Raw genomic sequence first — 22,938 nt, forward strand, 5'->3', positions numbered from 1 at the left:
GTGTCTGTGCGGGATGCCCACATAACTCACTTCCTGGGAACTTTGAGACTAGGACCCCGTCTTGAGGAATGGCCACCCCGTTACCCAGGCCCCCAAGTCAGGCCTAGGTCTCCCTTGATTTCTTCCTGCCTCTGCATTCTGTAAGACTGGTGGGCTCAGCCCCCTTGATCTTTAAATAGCCGCCCATCCCCAACTCCATCCCTCCTGCCGCCGCCCCAGGGGCACCTCCCCCTCCCTCACCTGGACTCAGAGTGGCCTCCATATTTGTTCACGGATCCACTGTCCACGCTCAGTCTTTCTCCCCTCTGCAGCCACCACAGTGGCCTTCCTATTGGCAGAGAGAGGGATGTCCAGGCTTACAGCCGTCTGCAGCCCCCTTGCAGCTTCTGCCCGAATCCAAACGCCTTTGCAGCATCCCAGGCCCAGCACACCTCACATTCCAGACCTGTACTTGTGATGTATTGGATATCTTCTGTATACCGAGTTCAGCGCCGGGTCCCTCGTGTGGATTGCCTCTCTTATTTGCCCAGCACGGTGAGGATTATTATTCCTATTTCCCAGGTGAGGAGGGTAAGGCTCAAAAAGGTTAAGTGACTTGTTCCAAGTTCAAAGCCAGGGTTTAAATTATTTGCCATTTCCAGAATGTTCCATGTACTCTCTGGCTTCCCTGTCTGCCTGGGAATCTCATTCCTGAGAAAGATGCCCTGACTTTGGCCAAACACAGGTTAGATTCCACCGCTTCCACGTTTCAAAGCCCCCAGGCTGGCTGTGGTCACAGAACTCACCCCTGCATATCAGTGATCTGATTATAAGCCAGTCTTTCGGAATTCCAGAGGGGGTGACCTAGAGCTCCTATGCTTGTGTTTTGTTTGTCTGTGTGTCTGTTTTGATCCCTAGACCTTCTGCATTTGGCACAGCACAAGCCCATAGAAGATACCCCACGAACGGTAGCCACCGGTGTAAGTGCATTTATTCATTGACCCAAGTGGTATTTTCTGAGTTGCTGATATGTGCGTAGAATTGTTCACGTAAGAAGTTCAAGGTAGAGATGACAGGATTTCCCAGCAGAAAGCACCAAACTAGCTATGGGTTATGTATCTTTGGGTGAGTGTGTGCACCTTGCTGTTGTCATGGGTAACCTTCGGTGGACTGTGCCTCTCCTGTGGAGCAGGAAGACCGAGGCGGATGGGGCAGTGGAGGACGGCGGCCAGGAGGGACAAACTCAGGGGAGCCCGGAGGCTTGGACGAGGTTTCGAGGACGGTGTGGGTATGATGAGCTCCTGGCTGTTTGGGCTGAGATGGAAAGCTTTCTGGGCCGGGGCAGCGTGAGGAGAGTGGGGGACGGGGAGACCACGATGTGTCTGGATGGAGGACAGTAGAAACAGTTTCGTGTGGGTGAGGCGTCTCTGGAAGGTTCCTGCTCCAGACACCGTGGAGAGGAAGCACCATGTGACTTTGGTGGGGCTGCAAAAGGGGGATTTGATGTTAGAAGTGGGAAGGGGCCCCCTGGAGAGGGAGGGTGCCCGTGCCCGTGAACCGCGTGTGGGTGGCTTGCTGGGGCTCTTCCCCGGAAACTTCCAAGCTCTGTGACGCTCTCCAGACGGTGGTTTTCCGGCACATTCCCCCCTTCCAGTCCCTACCAGTCTGATCGGAAAAACGCTCTTCTCTCTATTCGTAACGGTAGCTATTCTTATATGATAATAAAACTGTGTTTGTTAACACTGGTGAACTGGCATGTTTTGCTGGTCCCTTTGCCATTTGTATAGGACGGGTAGTAGCTGGCATTTTAATTAACAGCAACAATAGATAATTTAAAATTAAGAAGCACGTTATAAGTTGCCTCTCATTCTGGGTCCACGGGAATAATGGGCCTCCTGAAGAGTTATTTAACGCTACGGCTCATCCCTTACTCTGCCTTGGGAAATCTCGCCTTGCCCAGGCCTCCGCAGCTGCTGTTCACAGCTGAGCGTGAGGGTCATCAGCCAAAGCCTTGGCGGTTAAGGCTGATCACAAGCCTGGGGCCCCTTGGTGAAAGGCAGGGGCTTCCAAACTGGCATTCTAAAAATTAGCACCTGCAAACATCCGTTAAAGATCCAGATATTAGAGATAAATCGTTTTCTTTGAGGCTTACCGGACCTTAATTAGACCAAGAACGACATCTTTTGAATCCGATCTGGTATTCAGTTGCCATTAGCATCGTGCACCCAGTAAGCCCATCGGCAGTACCTTTCACAGGCTGGAGGCAGGGGGAGGAGGGAAACAGGCCTTGCTTTCAGGGAGCCCTGCGGACTCCATCCACCCTGCCCGAGACAGGGGAAACAGCGTCAGGTCACATGCGATCAAGGCTCTGGCAGCGGAGAGCGAGAAGCACGGGGCCCGCAGGGGAGGCAGTGCTCGGATGAGGTTCGCTCCCTCTCTGAGCTGGTTCTCAGTCCCACCTTCTTCCCTGCCTCGCCCAGCTGGCGGACACATTTAGTCGTGTTCAGAGGTGGTCTGTGGAACTCTCCATTCTCTGCCGGCACCTGGCAGATACACCTGGCCTCTAGCACCGACTTGAGGGTCCAACTCGACCTACAGCATCACCTGGATGATGAGGATGGTCCTCAGACATGCCTGGGCAGGTGTAGGTCTATCGTCCCTGTGTCTTCGGTCCTCCTTCCGAATACCGTGAAATTCATCCGCCCATTCAGTGTGGATGCCTCCCCTGGGCCAGTCACGGCTCTTAGCGCGTGGGCTATTCCTCTCCGCGTTCGCTAGGAAAGACACGGCCTTGCATGTGCACCATCGAAGGATACCTCTAAGCTCGTGAGGACCCCAAAACAGGCCCAGAGAGCCACCGGGGTTGGCTGGTCTCCATTTTCCCACTGGTGGTTAATTTATATTTCAGTCCTTTTATTGCCAGTAAGCAAGCGGTAGTGGAAAAAGGAAAGTGATTGGATTAACCTACTGATTTTTTTTTTTTTTCCTGCAAACTGGAAAAAAAAGATGCCGATGTTTGCTGTTTCTAGGCAGCAAGCCCGGACCCGACGTGAGGAGCCCGGGTTTCCCTGGGTGCAGAGCCCATTTCACAGACCAGAACCCTGGGGTCCACATGGGCGGGGAAGGGAACTGGTCAGCATTGTCTGGGAACGTGGCTGAGCATGACTTGGTTTACTGTATCCACATGGGGTGGGATGGTGGGGGGGGGTCAGGAGCCAGCAGCCAGGGAATGAGAGGTCTCTGGGGCCAAGGCTCAAGGTGAGACCCTGTTTCGTGTGAAGAAAATGGCGGAGTAAGGCAGCTCAGTGTGTGACTAAAATCGGAGCGACGGAGGGGCACACTCACAGATGACCCCATTATGACGTAGCAGGCCTCGTGGAGGCTGAACCATTGCCACCTGCTGACAAGCCAAGGGCTCCCGGGTGTTCTCCATCTATTAGAAATTTTCATTCGTACACGATTGCAGAATAGAAACGGCCATCATTTATAGAGCAGGGATCATGTGGGTTTGAGAGGCCAGTACATTTCCACCAAGAGCGACTTTTTTCCCTCATGAAATTTTTTGAGGGAAAATGCGACATCCGTACCTCCCACACCTGGGGAGCCGGGAGCCCTGGGTAATGTCCCCCCCACCCCCGGGGGAAGCTGGACCCCTGGTGTCAGGACTGGATTTTGGACGCGGGTGGGAGTGAGCATCCAGGGGGAAGCGGGGGGCTCAGAGGCTGAGTCTCAGACGCCTGTTTTGGTCCCTCGGATTCTTCCAGGTGGGCTGGCTGGGGGAGGGGAGGGCGTGTGGGAACAGGTGTATTTGGGGAGCCCTGTCTCCTCAAAATCCGATGCTTCCGTGCTCAAAATCCGCACAGTTAGAGAAAAAGAGGTTCGTGGAAGCAGACGCGCATGAGGGCAGTCAACCTACCACCCGGTGCTGGCTAGGGGGTGAGTGGAGGAGGGGAGGGAGGGTCCCAAGACGAGCACCTTCCTCTCGCCTTCAGGGCCCAGGTAGAGGCTGAGCGTGCTGTGGGCGCCCGGCCCTGCTCAGAGCCCCAGCTGGGCCACACAGCTGTAGAATGACCTGGGGACGTGCACAAACCCCACAGCCCGGGTAAGCTCCACAGTCCAGGCAGAGAGCCCTTTTGTCTTTAAGTCCTTCGTGCAGCTGGTTTAGTTCCCTGGGAGCTCCAGGAAGCCTATGCCCAGGTCCCGAGTCCCACTGCACCGCCTGGTCGTGGGATGCCCGGTGGCAAGTTGCTTAATCTCTCTGGGCCTCAGTCTTCCCATCTGCAAAGTAGGTCTAAACCAGACTCTTTATGGGGGCATTGAGAGACTTCAGTGATCCCTGTGTGCACTTGACGGGATCTCTGGTGTGGACTACCTGTCATTACAGTGGACACTTTCTCCAAGGATGTTTGCACACTGTCCTAGCCCTCGAGCACAAGAACCTTCACAAAGATGCTACTTCTGGGGCAAAGGCTTTTAAAGTATGACATTGATGAATGTCACTATTTGAGAATCGTTTGTGCCGAATGCAAGAGGTGGGCCGGTGAAGAGGTGGGCAGAAGGACCAGGTGCCATCCCGCACCTGCCACAGCCAGGTTCGTGCTGGCTCCGGGCAGAGGGAGGGGCGCGTGCCTGTTCTAGACCTGCGCACGTGGCCCGTGGGAGGGGAGCACAGGCGGGGCCACCCTCCAGGCTGGGGCTGGGAGAGCACCCTGTGCCTCAGAAGGAAACAAAAAGTCCTGTGTTCCCACAGGATAATGGCAGAGAGGAGCATGGATGTTCAGAAGCCAGCAGCCGTTTGAACTTGTCAATATGGAGTCATTGGCTTGCTAATGGGCATAGTTTTCCAATCCAGAGAGGCCCCTCCCCCAACTGGAGTAATTAGGGAGGTGCCCTTCTGTGTACTTGGGAGACTGGGGATCCAGCTTCAGAAACAGTGTCAAGAAGCAGGCAGGGACGCACGTGGGTCTTTGCTGAGCAGCTGTCCCTGAATCATTTTTAAAATTTGCCGGATATTTAGAAGTCCAGCTCGTTGGTCACAGATTGGCAAAACGGGTTGGGAAGACAGATCTTTTCTCCAGCCTTAGCAACACTGTTTGAAGGACCCCTGCTCTCACCTCTTCAAGGCGGCTTGCTGTGGGGAGGGCAGAATATCATGGATTCTCCCCAGCTCGTCATTCAGGGAGGTTTCCCGCCTCGGGTGAGGTCAGCAGCCCTACTCAGCCTCTCTTTTGTAGGTTACAAAATACAGAAATTAACAGCTCTGTGGATGCCTGGAAGGTAGGCAAGGAGACCGTGATACTTGTCAGCGTCTGATCTCAGGGAGAATCTGCAGCCCAGGTGATTCGGCAGCGTTTTGCACGGTGTCCCATCGCGTGAGTTGCCGCGTGGAGGCAGAGTGCACTTGTTCCTTGATGGGATGAGGAGGCAGCCGACGTGCCACGGGCAGGGCGCCCTGCACTTGCGCTGCTCACCGCATATGTGATGCGGTTTCCGTCGTTTGCTCCTTTGTAAGTGGATTTTAGGCTCTTTGGGCAACCGCCTAAATGGATTGCCCTACTCCTCATCTTGAGAGTCGCTGTGCCTGAGGGTGAGCGACACTGCCGCTGTGCCAAGTGCTCTGACAGCTGATCGATTGGGACAACTCCGTGTCTCCGGAAACCCTGGGATCCAGGAGAATGCGGCCAGGGTGGCAGTCTTCTCTGTGGGGTGTGACCACGCTGATAAGACTGCGGCAAGCCCAGATTCATGGTATTTGATTGCATGAGTTTGCTTTTTTGTTTGTGTGCCCTTGCTTTGCAAAATTTCATAAAAGTTCACAATTTAGATAGACTATACACGTGGAAATACAAACGGAAACATTGTCTTTTTTTAATGTTTATTTTTGAGAGAGAGAGAAAGAGAGAGAGCGCAACTGGGGGAGGGGCAGAGAGAGAGGGAGACACGGAATCTGAAGCAGGTTCCAGGTTCTGAGCTCTCAGCACAGAGCCCGACGCGGGGCTCGGACTCACAGACCTCGAGATCGTGACCTGAGCCGAAGTCAGAGGCTCAACCTGCTGAGCCAGCCAGGCACCCCTGCATCCAACTTGCTTTGAAAGGCTGCTGCCCACCGGCCCACGTGAAAGAGTAGCTTGTAAATACACCCTCAGCAACACACAGGCCGCCCACTTGGATGTTTAGGATGCTTCGGGCCAAGGGTGCGTGTGCAAAAGACATTTTATTTTTCTCTGAGTTTAAGATTGTCCGGCTCCGTCCCTCTCAGAGCTGGACAAAGTCAGCATAATTCCACCTTCTTCCCTAAATGAAGCAGCCCCGGCAGATGGAGTCTAAACGTCATAGTTTTATTTTCTTCTTTGTGAGGTTTGGATACACGGTAACGTTGCTGGGTCTTTCCATATCTCGTGAGCGATCAGGACCGAGCCCTGCAGCCTGGGGCCACTTCCTGCCGGCGTGCCCGCCCTCCTGACCTCGCCCGCCCAGCTCCCCCCCTTCTCGGTGGATTTCCCCTGTTCCGCGTCCTCACACCACCTCTTTCCCAGGGTCTAGCTTGGCAGGCGTCCTCCGCCTCTGTGCCCTGGAAGCAGAGTGGCCGCGTCTGGACGCCCCAGGGACAGACCTCCACACTTGCGTGGTCACGCTGGCTCAGGCTTCCCACAGAAGCACGTCTCCCCCTCCTCCCTCCCCCGCCCGGGACGTGTGCGGCCAGCCTGAGCCTTTCCAGGTCTTCCGCACACAGACCTCGGCTCAGCTTTCCCTGGGGGCTCGGAGGGATTTGAGGGAGTTGCTTGTGGCAGTGTTGTGCCCCACCGATGCCTTTCACGGGTCCTCCTGCTGGCAGCTGGTGGTAGACGCCAGGAATGTAAAGAAAAGGCCGACTGTCCCTGCCCTGAAAGAGTCATGGCTTCGTTGGCGGGGGGGTTGGGGATGGAGACACAGAAAAAAAAACCAACGGCCAGCGAACAAAGGTAAATGAACTCCAGGGTAAGCTGGATTTGCCCGTGCGGCCCAGCCAAGAGTGGTCTCAGCAGCCCTGGGTTAGCCTCCCTGCCTCCCTGCTCTGTGTGACATTGGTCAAGGGGCTCGCCGAGCCTCCGTGTCCCCTTCTTCCAAATGGGACTCGCCTGGCCTGTTTCGTGGGACTGGCTCTGGGCTGCGGGAGAGACACCGTGAGCGGCCCTGGACGGGATCCAAAATCCAATGGCTGCTCTCCGTCCCCTGTTTGGAGGGTGGCACCATTCCTGCCACGACCAGAAAGGTTTCCGGGTGTGGAATGATGCCATGCAAACAGCTCAGAGACACCCTCCTGGCGAGAGGAGCAGCTCTGCTCCCGCGAACCGACCTCCCCCACCCCCAGCTTTAAATGAGCTTGTTTCATCTTTTCAGACCTTGTGCTCCGTATTAGAATTGCAGTCTGCATCAGGGCCTTAGGCTGAAGGAAGTGTTCGTGTGCCGAGGGTTGACTGGAGAGAGAGGGTATTCTGGTTGCTTGGGTTTTGTTCTAATTCTGTTCTTTGAGAAACTGATAGTTGTGGTTTTGTGCTATGAAGTGTGTGATCTATTTGACCAGCCCACAGTTCCGTGTATCCTTGCTTAGTTTAAAAACTAAAACAGCATGAGTTCAAAGCTGAATTCAAAATGGTTGTGTGTGTTTTTGGTTGGTATGTAGTCAATTATGCTTATTCATTTGTTTAACCATTGTTGGGCAGGGTCCCCACCTGGTTCTACACACTCTTGGCTTTTCTCCCTTGTGGTTTTCAGTGTGGTTTGACTCAAGCCTGCACCTTTGCTTCTGCATATCATTGGGTTTTATTTTATGGTAAAATGACTGAACATTACATTGGGAGGTAGTTTTGAGCATTTCTAACGAAGGCTGAAGCGTCAAGGGCCCTTTCTGCTCCTGGCTTCTCACCATGCTTGGCCCCAGACAAACACACACGTCTCTCTCCCCAGCATTTTCCCAGGCTCTCTTAGGGGATTGGAAGGAGTGGACTCTTACAATTATTCTTACGAAAAGCGGTTCCCCTCACCTCCCATGATCACCAGCGGCCCAACAATCAGTGCCTCCCTCACCTTCCCTCCATTCACTTTGTGTTACGTCGGGCCCTGCTGCACTCTGGGAACTCTGTGACTTTATATGTTACCCAACAGACTGGTTCCCAGTTGATTTTTGGTGGATTCTTTGGAATTTTCTATGTGGATGCTCATGTCATCTGAGAATGCTGAAGTCTTACGGTTTTTTTCTTTCCAGTTTCAATGTCTTTTATTTCTTTTTCTTGCCTTATTACATTGACCAGTACAATGTCAAATATGAGTGGTGAATGTGGACATTCTTGCCTTGTTCCCAGTATTAGTGAGGAAGCATTCAGTCTTCCCTACTGAAGATCACATTAGCTGTAGACTTGCCCAAGTAGATTTAAAATTCCTTAGTATTAGGAGAACTATTTCTTCTGCTTTTTTTTTTTACTTCAACCTACTTCCCGGGTCAGCTTCTTAATTCCTGCAACAACTTGTTATGATTGTGTGCTGGAGAGTGCTGTCTTTGGTGTAAAATATCTAGCTTGGCCATGACTAAGATAAGAAGTATTCTATTTTGGTGGAAGACACCGGGCACCGCATTAGCTACTTAAAAATAGTGGCGATCGAAACATCTAACGGCACAGATGCATGGTGACAACTCTTCATGGTCTCTAGCTCCAGCGTGAGGCTTCCCTACTAGCCGCTCACACAAGAACCCGAGGGCCACGGCCACGGACCCGAGGGCCAGCTGAGGAGTGGATAGACAGAGCACGGTATATGGTATATGGGAAATGAAAGAGTGTTCGTCCCCAGGAAGGAACAAAGGACTGGTACATGTTCCAACATGGACGGACCTCAAAAATGTACTAAGTAAAAGCAGCAAATCACAAAACGCCACGTCCTGTAGGATCCCATTTTTATGAAATGTCCAGAAGGGACCAACCCATATGCAGAAAGCAGATTGGTGGTCGCCAGGGGAGAGGGGGTGGGGGGAAGATGGGCTGGAGAGCTAAAATGAACTAATGGGCGTGGGGTTTCTGTTGAGATGATGAAAACGCTCTAAATTTAGGTATGTTGGTGGCTGTAAAACTCTGCGGTTATGCTAAAAACCATTGAATTGTACACAGGTGGACTTTATGGCATGTAAATTATATCCTAATGAGATGTTAAAAACGAAAAGGACATAAAAGCTAAATTATTGAGGAGTGAGCAGGCTGGATAATGATTTAGCTGGAAAACCTGGATGAGGGGCCAAGCCATGGAGGTTTTAAGAGGCGGTGTCTGGGAAGAGGGACAGAGGGCACCGCCTTGGAAGAGGGGGGCACCCAGGCTGGGGACTAGACACCCAGTGCTTCTGATCCAGGTCAGCCCCCGCGCCCCCACCCCCAACACTGACAACCAGAGATCACAGGAGAGCTGGGGGCAGGGCACTTTTTGAAAGCTGATGACTGTAGCAAAAAATGTCATCATCACGTAGATAGAAAGGCCTCAAGAAGACCCCAACAACGAAGCAAAAATGAGCAAATCCAACTAAAGCTATAGACCAAGAAGTGACTAGAATGAGCAACTAACTAACACAGGTAACCAGAAAACTAATTTTTTCTCTTTTTTCTCCCTTTCTTTTTCAGACTATAGCCTTCGTTTTCCCTGGGTGAGTACAAAACTTAAACACTTTTTTTCTGATGTGTAGTTAACAAAAAAAAAGGGGGGGTGGAATTTCATGGGATTTCATTGTTAGCGAAGCATTATTTCTAGAGAAAGAGGGCCAGTATGATCAGCTGGTGTATTTGAATGTTATGCCTTAACCTACTTGAAGAGGCTCATATCATACTTTTGGTTACATCAGTGTGTGTGTGTGTGTGTGTGTGTGTGTGTGTGTGTGTGTGTGCGTGTTTGAAATCTGGCTTTGCTGTTCAGTCTCCTGAACTATATTGTTGAGAATACAATTTCAACCTGCTTTCCTTTCACTGATTTGTCTGTACTTTTCAAAGGGCCTCTCCTTATCTCGCTGAACACATTGGATGACTATTAGGGAACACAGAGGCACGTAATTGCATTGATGGTAATTGCCTCTTAAATTGATCTGCTTTGGGGGAAACTGCTGAAAAGGAGCTTTTCTGGAATGCACTTCGGGTTAAAAAAAAAAAAAAGAAACAGTGTCATTGTCACGTCGTTTTATGCCTTTTGAGATCGAGGCAATGTTCCACGGCCCTGATGTCCTAGTACTTAGAGAAGGAAACACCACCGCCTTTTTGTGTTCTACTCAGTCGACTTACTGGTGTTAAGATCCCCCAAAGAAATCAAGGGGAGAAAATCTAAGAGCTCTTGAAGTGGCCGCAGTGTGTGGGCAGGTGGCTCTGGGGCACGGTGGTGCGTGTGCTCACGTTTGGTGAGTGCACCGGATGTAGGCGGCCAGGACGTTGTATTTCTCACATGCGTCACCTTGTATGAAATACTCTGACTCCCTCCTGAATTATTCTAAGGTCGGTGGGTCGATTGTTTGGCTTTGGCTTCCCCCCCTTTTGGTCTCGTGGCAGTGTTCCATCTGGGTGTAAATGCTTACAGTAGTCCCGGTGCGATCGAATGCGTGTGGGTTGTATGGACTCTTGCTCCCTGTCTCAAAGGAATGCAGATACAGCCAGCGGTTTATCGAGATAGAGAATGGGGAAGGCTCCGTTTGTCACCTGCTAAGCTAATTGCATTGACCCTCTTCTCTATGCCATCATTATCGGATGTGAATCAGTTTTCAATGGCATGATCTACTTCAGCAAAAGTCAACAGTGGGCTCCAAGAGCAGGAATATTACTGGAATCATATTCAGGGGTAGAGACTTACGTACAAGCAGTCTTCAGTCCCTTAGTGCCTCAGAATCCTAAGCGAGAGGCATTGGCTCATCCATATTGGTTTCAATGGATATTAAACATGCTGTTCGTCAAGAGCACGGGCTCCCTATCTTGCTGGAATGAAACATTTGAGGGTCTCATCCCACAGACTCATCCCCTCCCCAAATACAAGATCTGGGTTATGATTTGTTATAACATCTGACCTTTACCCTCCTTGGCTCTCCACTCCTCACCGATTCCTCCAAACCCAGTCTTCCCATTTGCCCATTCCAGAGTTTCCTCCCTCTTGGCAACTCCACCTGCTCCCTGGCCATGTCACTCAACCTGGTCCCATCGTTCACCTCCCTTTCTTTCTTTCTTTTTTTTTTTTAAGGTTTATTTATTTATTCTGTGAGAGAAAGAGAGAGAGAGAGACAGAGCACATGTGAGCAGGGGAGGCCCAGAGAGAGAGGGAGAGGAAGAGAGACTCCTAAGCAGGCTCCCCACTGTCAGCACAGAGCCCGACATGGGGCTCAAACCCAAGAACTGTGAGATGACTTGGGCCGAAGTCAAGAGCCAGATGCTTCACTGATGGAGCCACCAGCCCCCACTTCACCTCCCTTCCAGGAGGAAAGAAAGTAAAGGTTGCTCTCGGAAGCTATGAGTTGTTAGGTAACAAGGGCTGCTTATTTTAGGAATTTTCTCTTCGATGTGAGGAAAGTCTGTTCCAAGCATAAGCCCCTGCTTTGGTGGCTACCTCATTTAAAGCCTTTGTTGGAATCTGCTGCTGGGGGCATCAGGGTTAGAACATCGGATGGCTCTCTTAGCCTAAACATGCACTGCTAAACATTTGAGTCTTGTCCCAGAGTTTCAGGATTTCCACTAACAGAAAGGAATTTATTTCTAATTTGTGGGCTTAGAAATTTGGTTTGGAGTCAGTTAGAGCTAAATAAATAGCTCACTTTGGGCAGGGCAGGAGAGAGCAAGCCCCCTGAGGTCGGTGACTGTCCCAAGCCATGGTGCTCAGGTGGTGGGGTGGCTGCAGGAGCCCAGGAGACACCTGCTGGGTGAACCCAGGAGCCCTGGGCGCCCCCTCTGCTCTCAGCTGTCAGTCCCTTCCTGGGGTCATTGTAATGTATAAATGAGCTCACCCCGAGTTAGCAGGTAATAAAATTGATGTAATTAACATCATCGCAAAATTATGGCAGTTGTTTCCAACGTTTAAAGATGTCATTTAGGGGCGCCTGGGTGGCTCAGTAGGTTGAGCGTCCGGCTCTTGATTTTGGCTCGGGTCATGATCCTAGGATTGTGGGAGGGAGCCCCGCCGTGGGTTCCACCCTGGGCATGGACCCTGCTTAATGTTCTCTCTCCCTCCCTCCCTCTCTCTCTCTTTCTCTCCCTCCGCCCCTTCCCCTGCACACATGCGTGCGCGCTCTCTCTCTCTCTCTTAAGATAAAAACATAAAAATAAGGGGCACCTGACTGCTTCAGTCTGTTAGGCATCCGACTAACAGGTGATTTCACAGTCGTGGTTTCGAGCGGGCTGTGCACTGATCGTGGAGCCTGCTTGGGATTCTCTCTCTCGCTCTCCCTCTGCCCCTCGCCTGCTCACACTGTCTCTCAAAGGAAATGAAGAAACTTTTTTAAAAATTGCAGTTAAAATTAAAAAGTAAAAATACCAAGCGGGCATTTAAGTGGGTAGTGATGTATGTCCCAGTACTATAACAGAGAGCAAAGGAGTTCTTTTTTCTAGACGCACACCCTGATTTTTCATTAAAAAAAAAAAAAAGACGCTCTATATTCATATCTGGCCTTAAAAAGAAGAGTCCACTTTCCCCTGTTAAACTGGATTAAGAGGGGCCTTTTTAGCATGACCACCATCCCCCTGGTTTTCTTTTGTTTCTCCTTTTTGTACTATGTAAATACAGACTGGGGAAGTAATACTATAATTCATATCCACCATTGAACATGACCAAAGTCCCTCAACCCGACAACGCTTACGACTCTGTGGGTCTCCGTTGCCTTGTCTTTAAATAATGCAGTGGAATGTCAGAATTAAGAATTTATGCAAGACACGTAATTAAGGTTTAAATATCTTCTCCAGGCTCTGGGAGGTCTTGTATTGTTATACCAAAGGGTATCCACCAGTGAGGAAAATTAAATGATACTGTAACTTGGCTGTTTCACTTTGGTTCTTGGAAATACCAAAGGGATAAAAGGCAATGAAATTAAAGTGCTGATATTAACAGTGAATTTTATTTTACAATTAACTTGCGGTATTCATTCGCTAGCTGTCTCCTCTTTAATGATGTATCTTTCCTCCTCTGTCAGTTTCCGTATGTGTGATTTTTCTCTTCGAAGTCCCTTTTCTTCTTCGGTGTTGGCGGGAATGGCCACCAAGGCAGGAAAAGAAAAGAAGCTGAAGGTTTTTAAATGAGGTGCGGGGGCCTGGCCTGTGTTTGGCAAGGCAGGGCGGACCCCTCGGAACACGCCTTCTGACCACCTCAGCTGGGCCTACGTTTCTGCAGGTGGTTTCTCTGCTGGGCTCTGCGTCTTCAGAAATGACAAGCGTGATGTGTGACGTGCAGAGCTCACAAGACTTGAACACTTTCTCAGATATTTGACTTCGATTTCCTGCCTTTGCCCTGCTCTTGGGTTTTTGTTCGCGTCGGCGGATCCTCTGGGTTTCCTATCCGAGCAAAATGTGTTGCTCCCAACCGCGAAGAAGTGATTCTCCCGTAACTGAGATTGGAAGGTGACAGTACGTTGGAAGAATGCCTGCGGACCGGCTGGTGACAGATGGGTTCATCCCTCATTTGTTTCCATTTCCACCCCCCTCCCCCCAGGAAAGTTTCAACATTCTTCCAAGAAGTACCACCTAAAAGGGTCCGCTGGGTAATTGTTTGTCATATGCCCAAGCCATGGATATTAAGCGGTCATGGTTTCCACTTAGAGGAAATAGGAACACAGCTCTTCTATATAAACTCGTGTCTCGCCCCGGAGCTCCTAGGGACCCAGTTCAGAGCTGGAATTCTTCCACAAATCCTTTTCCAGCTGACAGGAAAACATGGATTCTCGCGGGCCGGGATGGCTCCCCAGCATCATCCCCGTAGGACCGGAGGTAAAGGGGCGCCGGAAAGGGGAACTTTTCTCGTCGATTGGGATTTAGGTCGTGGTTGTTTGTGATATAATTCCTAAGGCGTTTGAGACTCCAGTGCAAGAGTATTAGCAGGAAGCGGTCGTTAAGGGAAAATTTGGCAAGCTCCTCCGTTCGCTTTGTCCAGCCCCGTGCAGGAAATCTGGGATTTATGCTTCAGGAAACTGTTTTAATCCACCGCAGCCGGGCCAAGTGGTGCCCAGGGACGGTGCCGTGGAGAGCCGGCTGCCTCAGGGCCGGCGGGTTGTCCGACTGCCAGGAATTCACGGTGAGGTCCACCTTTTAGGAAAACAATCCCCACTTGTTGTTGGGGCCCCAGGCTGACTGGGTGACACGTCAGAATCCCACTCATTCTAAATGGGACATTTCCTTTTTTTATTATTATTATTTTTTTAGAATCAGACCCACCCTCCTAACTTGCCTTATCAGCTAGATTTGTGCAGTGGCATTTTAGTTCAAAATGACACAGTGAGAACGTGGGAAGGACCTGGTCTTCAGGACAGTGAGTCGGTCCTTCAAGGAGCTTGTGATCAGGTGCACGAGGCAGGGCTGGCATTCTGTGTGCCGGGCTTTCCAGCCTGTGCACTTCGGTGTGGAAACAGACGGCGTCCTCTGCCTGACGGTGGCATCGGTCACACTGCGGGGAAGAGGACAGGAGGTGTATCAAACTTTTGGGATGTATGACTTTTTTTGAAATATATTTTTTTAATGTTTATTTGTTTTTGAGAGACAGAGAGAGAGAGAGCATGAGCAGGGGAGGGGACAGAGAGAGAGGGAGACACAGAACCCGAAGCAGGCTCCAGGCTCCAAGCTGTCAGCACAGGGCCCGACGCGGGGCTCGAACCCACGAACCGCGAGATCATGACCTGAGCCGAAGTCGGACGCTTCACTGACTTAGCCACCCAGGCACCCCTAAATGTTTATTTATTTTTGAGAGAGAGGGAGAGACAGAACATGAGCAGGGGAAGGGACAGAGAGAGAGGGAGACACAGGATCGGAAGGGGGCTCCAGGCTCTGAGCTGTCAGCACAGAGCCTGAAGTGGGGCTCGAACTCACGAACTGCGAGATCATGACTGAGCTGAAGTCGGACGCTTCACCGACTGAGTCTCCCAGGTGCCCCCGGGTGTATGACTTACAGAGGGATTTCTGAGACCCCCGGGGCCACAGAATCGGGAATGAGGTCTGCACAATGTTAGGAGCAGGGACGGACCCCCATTCGATGCGGGAACTCGCTGGCCCCCAACTTTAGCCCCACGGCCTGGGGGATGTCCCCACGTGAACTGGGACACTGGGCAACAGGAGTATAAATCCATTCTGTTCGAAGACTGACCCTCTGAGGTGACTTTTTTAAACAGCTTATTATGATACAGAGTTTGGTATAAAATATTTAAGATGTCGGAAAACTCTCTGTGGAATTGCTGAACGAAAATCCGTCCTGTAACGGATTCTCTGAGTAGTTTTCCTTCTTGTTTTGAGTGGAAACAAGCAATAAGCAACAAGCCAGAAAAAAAAAAAAATGGATTTGTGTGATTTTTACGACGGGGACTGATTGGATTCTAACAACTTTTTAAAAATACGTTGGTGGCGTTTAACTGATCTCAAACAACCCCACCACGACTGGTCTGCTGTCAGCAATGATAGAGATTTTGTGTTCAAACACTGTACGCAAAAATATGTTGAAAGCCAGCACGTTACCACGCTGTTGCTGCTGCTGCTGAGAAATGAATTTTTTAAAATCGTCATGTTGGTGGAAATTATTATTCACCAAAACAGGACTTGATCTATTTCCTGTTTTGCCACATAAGTTAAATGCCTTGTGCCGTTTATAATCACGCACACGCACACGCACGCAGAGCACTTTACAGTTTGCAGAGCTCCGGCTCACGACCTCACTCGGGCCTCCGAGATTCCTTGGGGGCAGCACAGGCGTGCGTTCTCACCTCCGCCTTGAAGAAGTGAAGACAGACACCCAGGCCGCCTGGGAGAAGTGAGCGGGTAGGACAGTGGGAAGGGACCCACCCGCGGGCAGCGGCCCCCGCCCCGGGGGCACAGGTTCCCTCTGAAGCCGAAAAGCCGGGCCGCACTCATTCCCGACCCCCGCAGTGAGGACGCAGACCTGCCGAGTAGAAAGCAACATTTTCCATCATGAAAAAATACCCTTTTGCAGTTATGCGAGGCATAGAGGACAGCAATAAATGAGGACATGTCCCCCGGGTCCGGCAAACGGCGTGCTGGTAGATAATTATATTTTGGAACGACTTTACGCTCAGTTGAGTTGATCTTGGCCAGCGTTCCGAGTGTTTCCACACGCTGTGTGCTGACCAAATTCAGTTTTCTAATCTCTTTGCACACACTTGCCCGGCTTCCTCCCAGGTTTGGTCTGTTCCCTCCGCCGGTGTGCCTCAGGCGGCCCCTGTGGGCCCTTAATCGTGCCGGGTGTTCAAAACCCCAGTGGTAGGTCCGAGTTTCCGGCTTGAGGAAATATTGCCAGTAGGGCCTATGTCGGAATCCTTTCTTTTAGCAGGTGGGGTTGTGCGTTTTGCACAGAACCCTAGGAGAGGAGTTGGACAGACCTAGAGTGTGAGTGACTCAGACACGCCCCTTCATGCCCTGAGCCGTACCTTCTTGGTCTAAAAAAGTAAAGGGCTGGGTGACAATTTCTTTAAGGTCTCTTCTAGACGTGAAGTTGATGATCCAGGGCGATTCCTGTCTGGATGTGGCGTTAACACAGGAATCTCCCTAAAGGAGCCACTGCTGTGAATCCACCAGTTACGTCCGTCTCCTTCCCTCCCGGGGGGAAGTCTGTCTATACCTCCTGATGTAAATGTTTTACAACCTTCGCTTGGGAAGGAAAGCAGCCGTCCTTTGCCGATCTCTCTGCCTCTGCTCTTGTTTATGTTAGCTCCAAAAGAACCAGGAAGCATAGTAAGGAGGGCCTTATTAGTGGGAGAACATTTTTTTTTTTTTTAATGTTTATTTATTTTTGAGAGAGGTGGAAAAACAGAGCACGAGCAGGGAAGGGGCAGAGAGAGAGGGAGACACAGGCTCCGAAGCAGGCTCCAGGCTCCGAGCTGTTGGCCCAGAGCCCGAAGCGAGGCTCGAACCCACAAACCGAGAGACCACGACCCGAGCTGAAGTTGGATGCTTAACCGACTGAGCCACCCAGGTGCCCCAGTGGGAAGACATTTCTGAAGGGCAGTCTTCTTCCCATGGTGTTGTGTGCGCACACAAATTAAAGACTGCGAATCCTTCGGCTCTGATTTTAAAACTTGAGCAGAAACACGAGTTAGTAAAACAAAGGCCCTTTCCCCCCCGGTTCTGAGACCCGTTCTGGCAAATGGTTCTGGGGGTTGCGTGATGGTTTGTGGTACCCGAAGAAGTGATTCCCTGGGAAGGCAGATTGCCTAATCTTTTCAGAAACCATGGAAACCCCCTGGGGCCGCTCTGCTTCCCTCTGGTGCGAGTTCTCAGCAGAAGAACAGGCTGGAAAGTGCCTGTCGCGGGGATGAAGTTAGCGTCCTGAATGCACGCGGTGTGGGCAAGATCACCCTCAGAGCCATCACTGTTTCCAAGTCCTGTTTCTGGCTTCCTTCCAACGTGAAGTCACCGCCGACATTCTGTTGTGCTGTTTCCTGTTGTGGGTGGATTTATTTAATTTTTAATGAGTGATTCACAACCCATGGCTGTCTGTTTTTCCTCCTGCTGAGAATTAAGGCATGTTTCCTTTAAAAAAAAATCGTGCTATCATCTGGGTACCGTGGTGCTCGGCGTGTTTGGGACAGGGGGACATGGTGATGCCACAAAGGGGAGGCATTTAGCCTCCCCGGGACTCTTATGAAATAGCAGTGATGAGATCATCCTGTGACTATGCTGCTCCGGGGTAGAGGCGGTCGCACCTCATTATACATCCCCAGACCCTCCTTTCTCTACAAATGTTGTTGAATGCCGTGTAGCTGTTTAAAAAAAAAAAAAAAAATTCTTTTTTTTCATGTTGCTACAAATTCATTCCGCTTGGAAAGCCACGTGGTCAGTCTCCCTCCCGGAGAGCCCAGTAATATAATCAGTTGCCACTCACTCAAGCTTCCTCCTCGTCTGCCTGTTTACTCCAAGCGGCCTCTGTCCACCCAGCTGGGCTCGCGAGCCGCCTCTGGTCCATAACCTTAATGGAAAATAGCACCGGGAGGCGGGGGGGGGGCGCATCTTGGGGACCAGAGCTGTTGAGCTCCTGTCTCAGGGTCACTCCCTGCCAGCCTGCTTCCACTCCTTGGCAGATCAGCATCGCTCCTTCAGATGGGTGGGGGGTGCTTCCATCTGTGCAGTGAGGCACTCCTGCCTGGCCTGGGCGTAGCCGGCCAAGCTCGTGCCCCACGCCTGGCACCAAGGACCCCAGCGTGGGGCTTGTGTACTGAGTCGGACCGCATGAGCCATCTTTTTTTTTTTTTTTTTTTTTTGCTTTTTTTAAGTAGGCTTCATGCCTGGCATAGAGCCCAACGTGGGGCTTAAAGTCACAACCCTGAGATCAAGACCTGAGCGGAGATCAAGAGTTGGGTGCAAAACTGACTGAGCCACCCAGGCGCCCCCAGAAACCTAAATAGTGCATCAGGTCCTCCTGGGTGGCTCAGTCGGTGGAGCGTCCGCCTTCGTTTCAGGTCACGATCTCACGGTTCATGGGTTCGAGCCCCATGTCGGGCTCCGTGCTGATAGTGGGGAGCTTGGGGCCTGCTTCAGATTCTGTGTCTCCCTCTCTCTCTGCCCCTCCTCATCCCCCGCTTGTGTTCTGTCTCTCTCTCTCTCAAAAAGTAAACATTAAAAAAATTTAAATACTGCATCAGAAATACAAATATTACATCAAGAATCTAAGTTCCAAGACGGCTCTCCAAGTACCTTTTCTAGAAATTCAGATACCATGGCAGAAATGCAGGTATTGTACTCCAAGTCCAAATACCTGGTCAGAAATCCAAGTGCCTGGTTAGAATTCAAGTAGCATGTAAGAAATCCAAATACTTCTTGTCAACAGTGCAAAAGTATTTGATGATTTCACTCCTATGTGGAATTTAAGAAACATGGCAGACGAACATAGGGGAATGGAGGGAAAAATAAGATAAAAACAGAGAGGGAGGCAAACTGCGAGAGACTCCTAAGTACAGGGAACAAACCGAGGGTTGATGGAGGGAGGTGGGTGGGTGAGGGGTGGGCATTGAGGAGGGCACTTGTTGGGATGAACACTGGCTGTCGTATGTAAGAGATGAATCAGTAAATTCTACTCCTGAAACCAATACGACACTAGATGTTAACTGACTTGAGTTTAAATTTAAAAAAAATAAAATAAATCCAAATGCTTCTTTAGGGTTCTTTAGGAACCCAAGTACCACGTCTGAGCATTTGTCACTGTAGTGCGTATCGGGTCCTCATTTTTCCCCAGAATGTGTTGCCCCTTTTCTGAAATTCATTTTAAAAGTTAAAAAAGGGTAACTTTTATTTCAGCTGGGCTCCTATGCAGTTTGTAGAAATTTGTCTGTTGTCTGAGTCGGGGTGACCCTCGGAGATACGAAACAGTTGGCAGTCGCCCCTAGTCACACAGCGCAGTGAGGCTCAGTGGATGGCTGAGGAAGCTTTCTCGTGACGTCTCTAATCCAGATTCCGCGAAAGACCAAGAACCAGTGTCGGCGGGGTCTCGGCAATCCTGGTGGGAAGTTTCTTAAATCCGCAGGAAGGGGTTTTCTTTGAGGATATGGTTAAAAGAGAATTAATTACATCCTCATCTTGGGAAATGAAAAGTCAAATTAAGCGAATGGCCTGATGAAAGAGAGCTCCCGGTTCGGCTGTAGAAACGCGTCTTTTCTTGAACTCCTGTTTTCTGTTCTCCATGATTTATAGAATATGGAAAACATCGCTGGAACTGTCGCCTGGTTGGCTAGGAGACAAGGGGACGGAGACCAAGCGAGTTGGCTCCGCGCCTGACTGTGACCTGCGGGACACGGCAGCTCTAGGGGCGGCCAGTGTCCTCGCTGGGACCCAGCAGCTCCCCAGGTCCACGAACGATTGCGGAAGGAGGGGGAGTGCAAGAGTGGTCGGGCACAGGGAGCGGGGGGGGGGGGAGAGCAGGCAGTGGGCAGAAAGAAAACCCCACCTGTGCCTTCTCCACGGTGCCTGGGCGGCACTTAATGTGAACGGGGCCAGCTACAGAAGATGTTGGATTGCTTGTTCAAAGTGTAGGACAAAAAGCCTTTTTCTTCCTTCTGTGGTCTCTCTCTGGACCTGTCATGCTGGGTTTTTTGTTGTTTTTTTTTTTTACCTTCGATTCAATGTCATGGTCCCTGGGGTACGGGGGTACTCTAGGCAGCACAGACTGTCACAGATGCCCCAGACCGTGCCCCGCGACCTGGTAAGGAAGTGCACACATCAGGGGGCAGGAAGCAGGGAGTCAAGAACCAGCCCTGGGGGAGGTGGCAGCAGGTGGGCCAGGTGTAAGGCTGCAGGGTCCCCGAGCCCTGTGCCATTGTCCCATCAGCCTGCGCCTTCAAAACACAGAAATTCAGAGGTAAAGTTATTACAGACTTCAAGACAGCGGCTACTGGGCATGGAACCCCATGCACCGGGCCCTTCTGAGTGTGGGTCTCTGGGCGACAGCTCTGGTCTCTCACCCCCCCCCCCCCCCCCAGCAGCCTGGCCGTAAGAAATGATGGTCAGAGCACTGGAATGTTCACTCGTGGATTTTGTAATAAGGGACTTGTGTTCCCGAGGAACGCGGTCCATTTCCAAAGAGTGTTTTATTTCTCTCTGCATCGTTAGTTTATGGGAAGGTCTTCCCTGAAACAGCCCTCGCTACCCAACCCCCGGCCCATGTCACGTTCTGCAACCCTGTTTCACTTTCTTTATGTTGTCGTTCAAGCCCTAGTGCTAGGGTGGGGTGTTTATCCACTCTGTCCCCTGCGGGAACGGAGGCACACCAGCGAGGGCACGATGAGGGAGTGTGTGTTTACTATTCCTTACGCTGCCTTACATCCTTTTTGGAGCAAGGTGGATATAAATACACAAGGGAAGTCAACCGGCACCCCGAAATGCAGAGTGCAGAGTGGGGGGGCTTGCCAGAACTCGGGCATAGCTGCCAGGAGACCGATGACAGCAAAACAGTCATGTGCCTTTTGGGGCCTCCATTTGAAGGACTTAAGATGGGTCCCCGAGGCCCCTAAATTCTCAGGGTCGGCAGATCCAGAATCGCACCACGGGATTACTCAGCCTGTGCTCGGCTAATGGCCCAGAGCCTGCGGCGGGGTTTGAAACTGGACAGCCCCCAAGGCTTTCTGGGGTTTCATAAATAGCTTCATGAGATAGGTTGTTATAAACACGTCAAAGCCTTGTTTTCCTGTGATACTGGGATATTTGGTGAGTTCTTCTGGATGGCATAGCAGAATGGCTGAAGTAAACATTGCCTGGAGTGGTTGAGAGTTTGCTGAGCGTTGGGGAAAACTGTCAGGTCAGGAACCTAATCATTCTTACATGCCTCATTTGTCATTTCTTTTTTTTAAGTTTATTTATTTATTTTGAGAGAGAGAGGGGAGGGGCAGAGACAGTGGGGGCAGAGAGAATCCCAAGCAGGCTCCTTGCTAACAGCAGAGGGGCTCGATCCCACAAACCTCAAGATCATGACTTGAGCTGAGATCAAGAGTCAGACGCTCAACCGACCGAGCGACCCAGACGCCCCGCCCCCATTTAGCATCTCTGCCCATGTTTACACTCCTTCTCCACACGAGTGCGCACACACGCTGGGAAGAAAAAACCCCAGACCGCCTTGAAGCAAATGGATGTGACCTCTCTTTCTAGAATGTGTGTTAGTAGGAAGTAGGGAGCTTTCTGTGAGAGCTCAGCGAGCCGTCCGCCCCACCTGCGTCTGCCTTAGCTGACGGCCCTGCCGTTTGAAGAGTCTAGTGTCTCTGGGAAAATTCACGTCGTGGACATCTCGTTGCCAGGAAGCAGGGCCACTCACTTTTCGTTTCAAGATGATGTGAAGTCTCGTGTGTTATTCCCAGTGTGGACATGGAGCCGTGAACGATGTCTGATGATTTGGAAGGGGAGAGAGCCGAAGGAGGACACGCGATGCCGGAAGCTTCCGTTGCTCAGCAACGTGTAATTTTACCTGTGTTTCACCAAAGGCAGGTACATGGGCAAAGCCCATTTAATACGGATGGCACATAAAGGGGAAGATGTCAGCACCTGCCCTGTTCAAATCATTGCTTCCGCCGTGGAAAATAAGCAGCAAAGGACAGATCCGGGCGGGTCGGACACCGGTGGGCGCACCGGGAGGGCGGGCAGTGCAGCGATGCCCCCTTCTCCTGCATCATACTGACTTAGCAATAAAGCACATCGAGTTGCTCAAGTTTCTAACTGTACAATCTCTGGCCTAAGAAGCCCCTTCCCGAAGGCTCACGGCTGAGGCCACCCCTGTTTTCCTAAGTGTGGCCCCTCAGTATGGAACCCATGTCTGTGCAACTGCATCCGTCCAGGACACCCCACCTCCCCGGCCCCAGCTTCCGCTGTCCGCTTCCTTGAATGTTGGCAGCTCAGCTCACGAAAAGTCTTCCTTCCAGTGAAGAAACCCACATGCCCTCAGGCTCTGCAGTCACAGAAACCGGGCTGGCGAGTCCTGGCTGTTGGGAGTTACTGTAAATGCCGCGCCCCCCATTTCTTGGTGGAGTGGGTGTTGCAAGAAGTGTGTCTATTCATTGTTGTAGCCTCGGTGTAAGGCCCCCATGACATTCTTTCCTGTGTGGGGAGAGTTTCCCTTCTGTTCCTAAAACAACAGCTTCTCAGCTTCAAGCCTGGCCAATCTTAATAGAGTCGTGGCAAAAAAAAAAAAAAAAAAAAAAAAAAAGTAAAGCAAAGCAAAAACCAAAAAACAAATAAAGGGCATTGGCGGGGATGGGGGGATGAGGCGGGAGTGATGGAATTTGCATTCATTTGCATGCAC

At 51.0% G+C, this 22,938-nt stretch overlaps 1 protein-coding gene across 7 annotated transcripts in view; it reads left to right on the forward strand.

Annotated features, from left to right (window-relative positions):
- The window catches only part of PTPRE (protein tyrosine phosphatase receptor type E), a 163,946-nt gene that overhangs the window by 54,423 nt on the left and 86,585 nt on the right, over nt 1-22,938 (forward strand). For 5 of the 7 annotated variants that reach the window (XM_023241091.2, XM_023241090.2, XM_023241088.2 and 2 more), the window contains exon 2: nt 9,621-9,643. Coding sequence is in view for 1 of the 7 variants with exons in the window: in XM_023241087.2 (XP_023096855.1) it covers nt 9,236-9,355; nt 9,621-9,643 (143 nt within the window). In the remaining 6 variants the exon portion in view is untranslated. Of the gene's footprint in view, nt 1-9,161; nt 9,356-9,620; nt 9,644-13,151; nt 13,935-22,938 lie in introns of those variants that run through there. The other 2 variants (XM_023241087.2, XM_023241092.2) reach the window with 2 other exon arrangements.

Source organism: Felis catus, chromosome D2 (assembly GCF_018350175.1).
Source record: "Felis catus isolate Fca126 chromosome D2, F.catus_Fca126_mat1.0, whole genome shotgun sequence".
In the NCBI taxonomy this organism is placed as follows: domain Eukaryota; kingdom Metazoa; phylum Chordata; class Mammalia; order Carnivora; family Felidae; genus Felis; species Felis catus.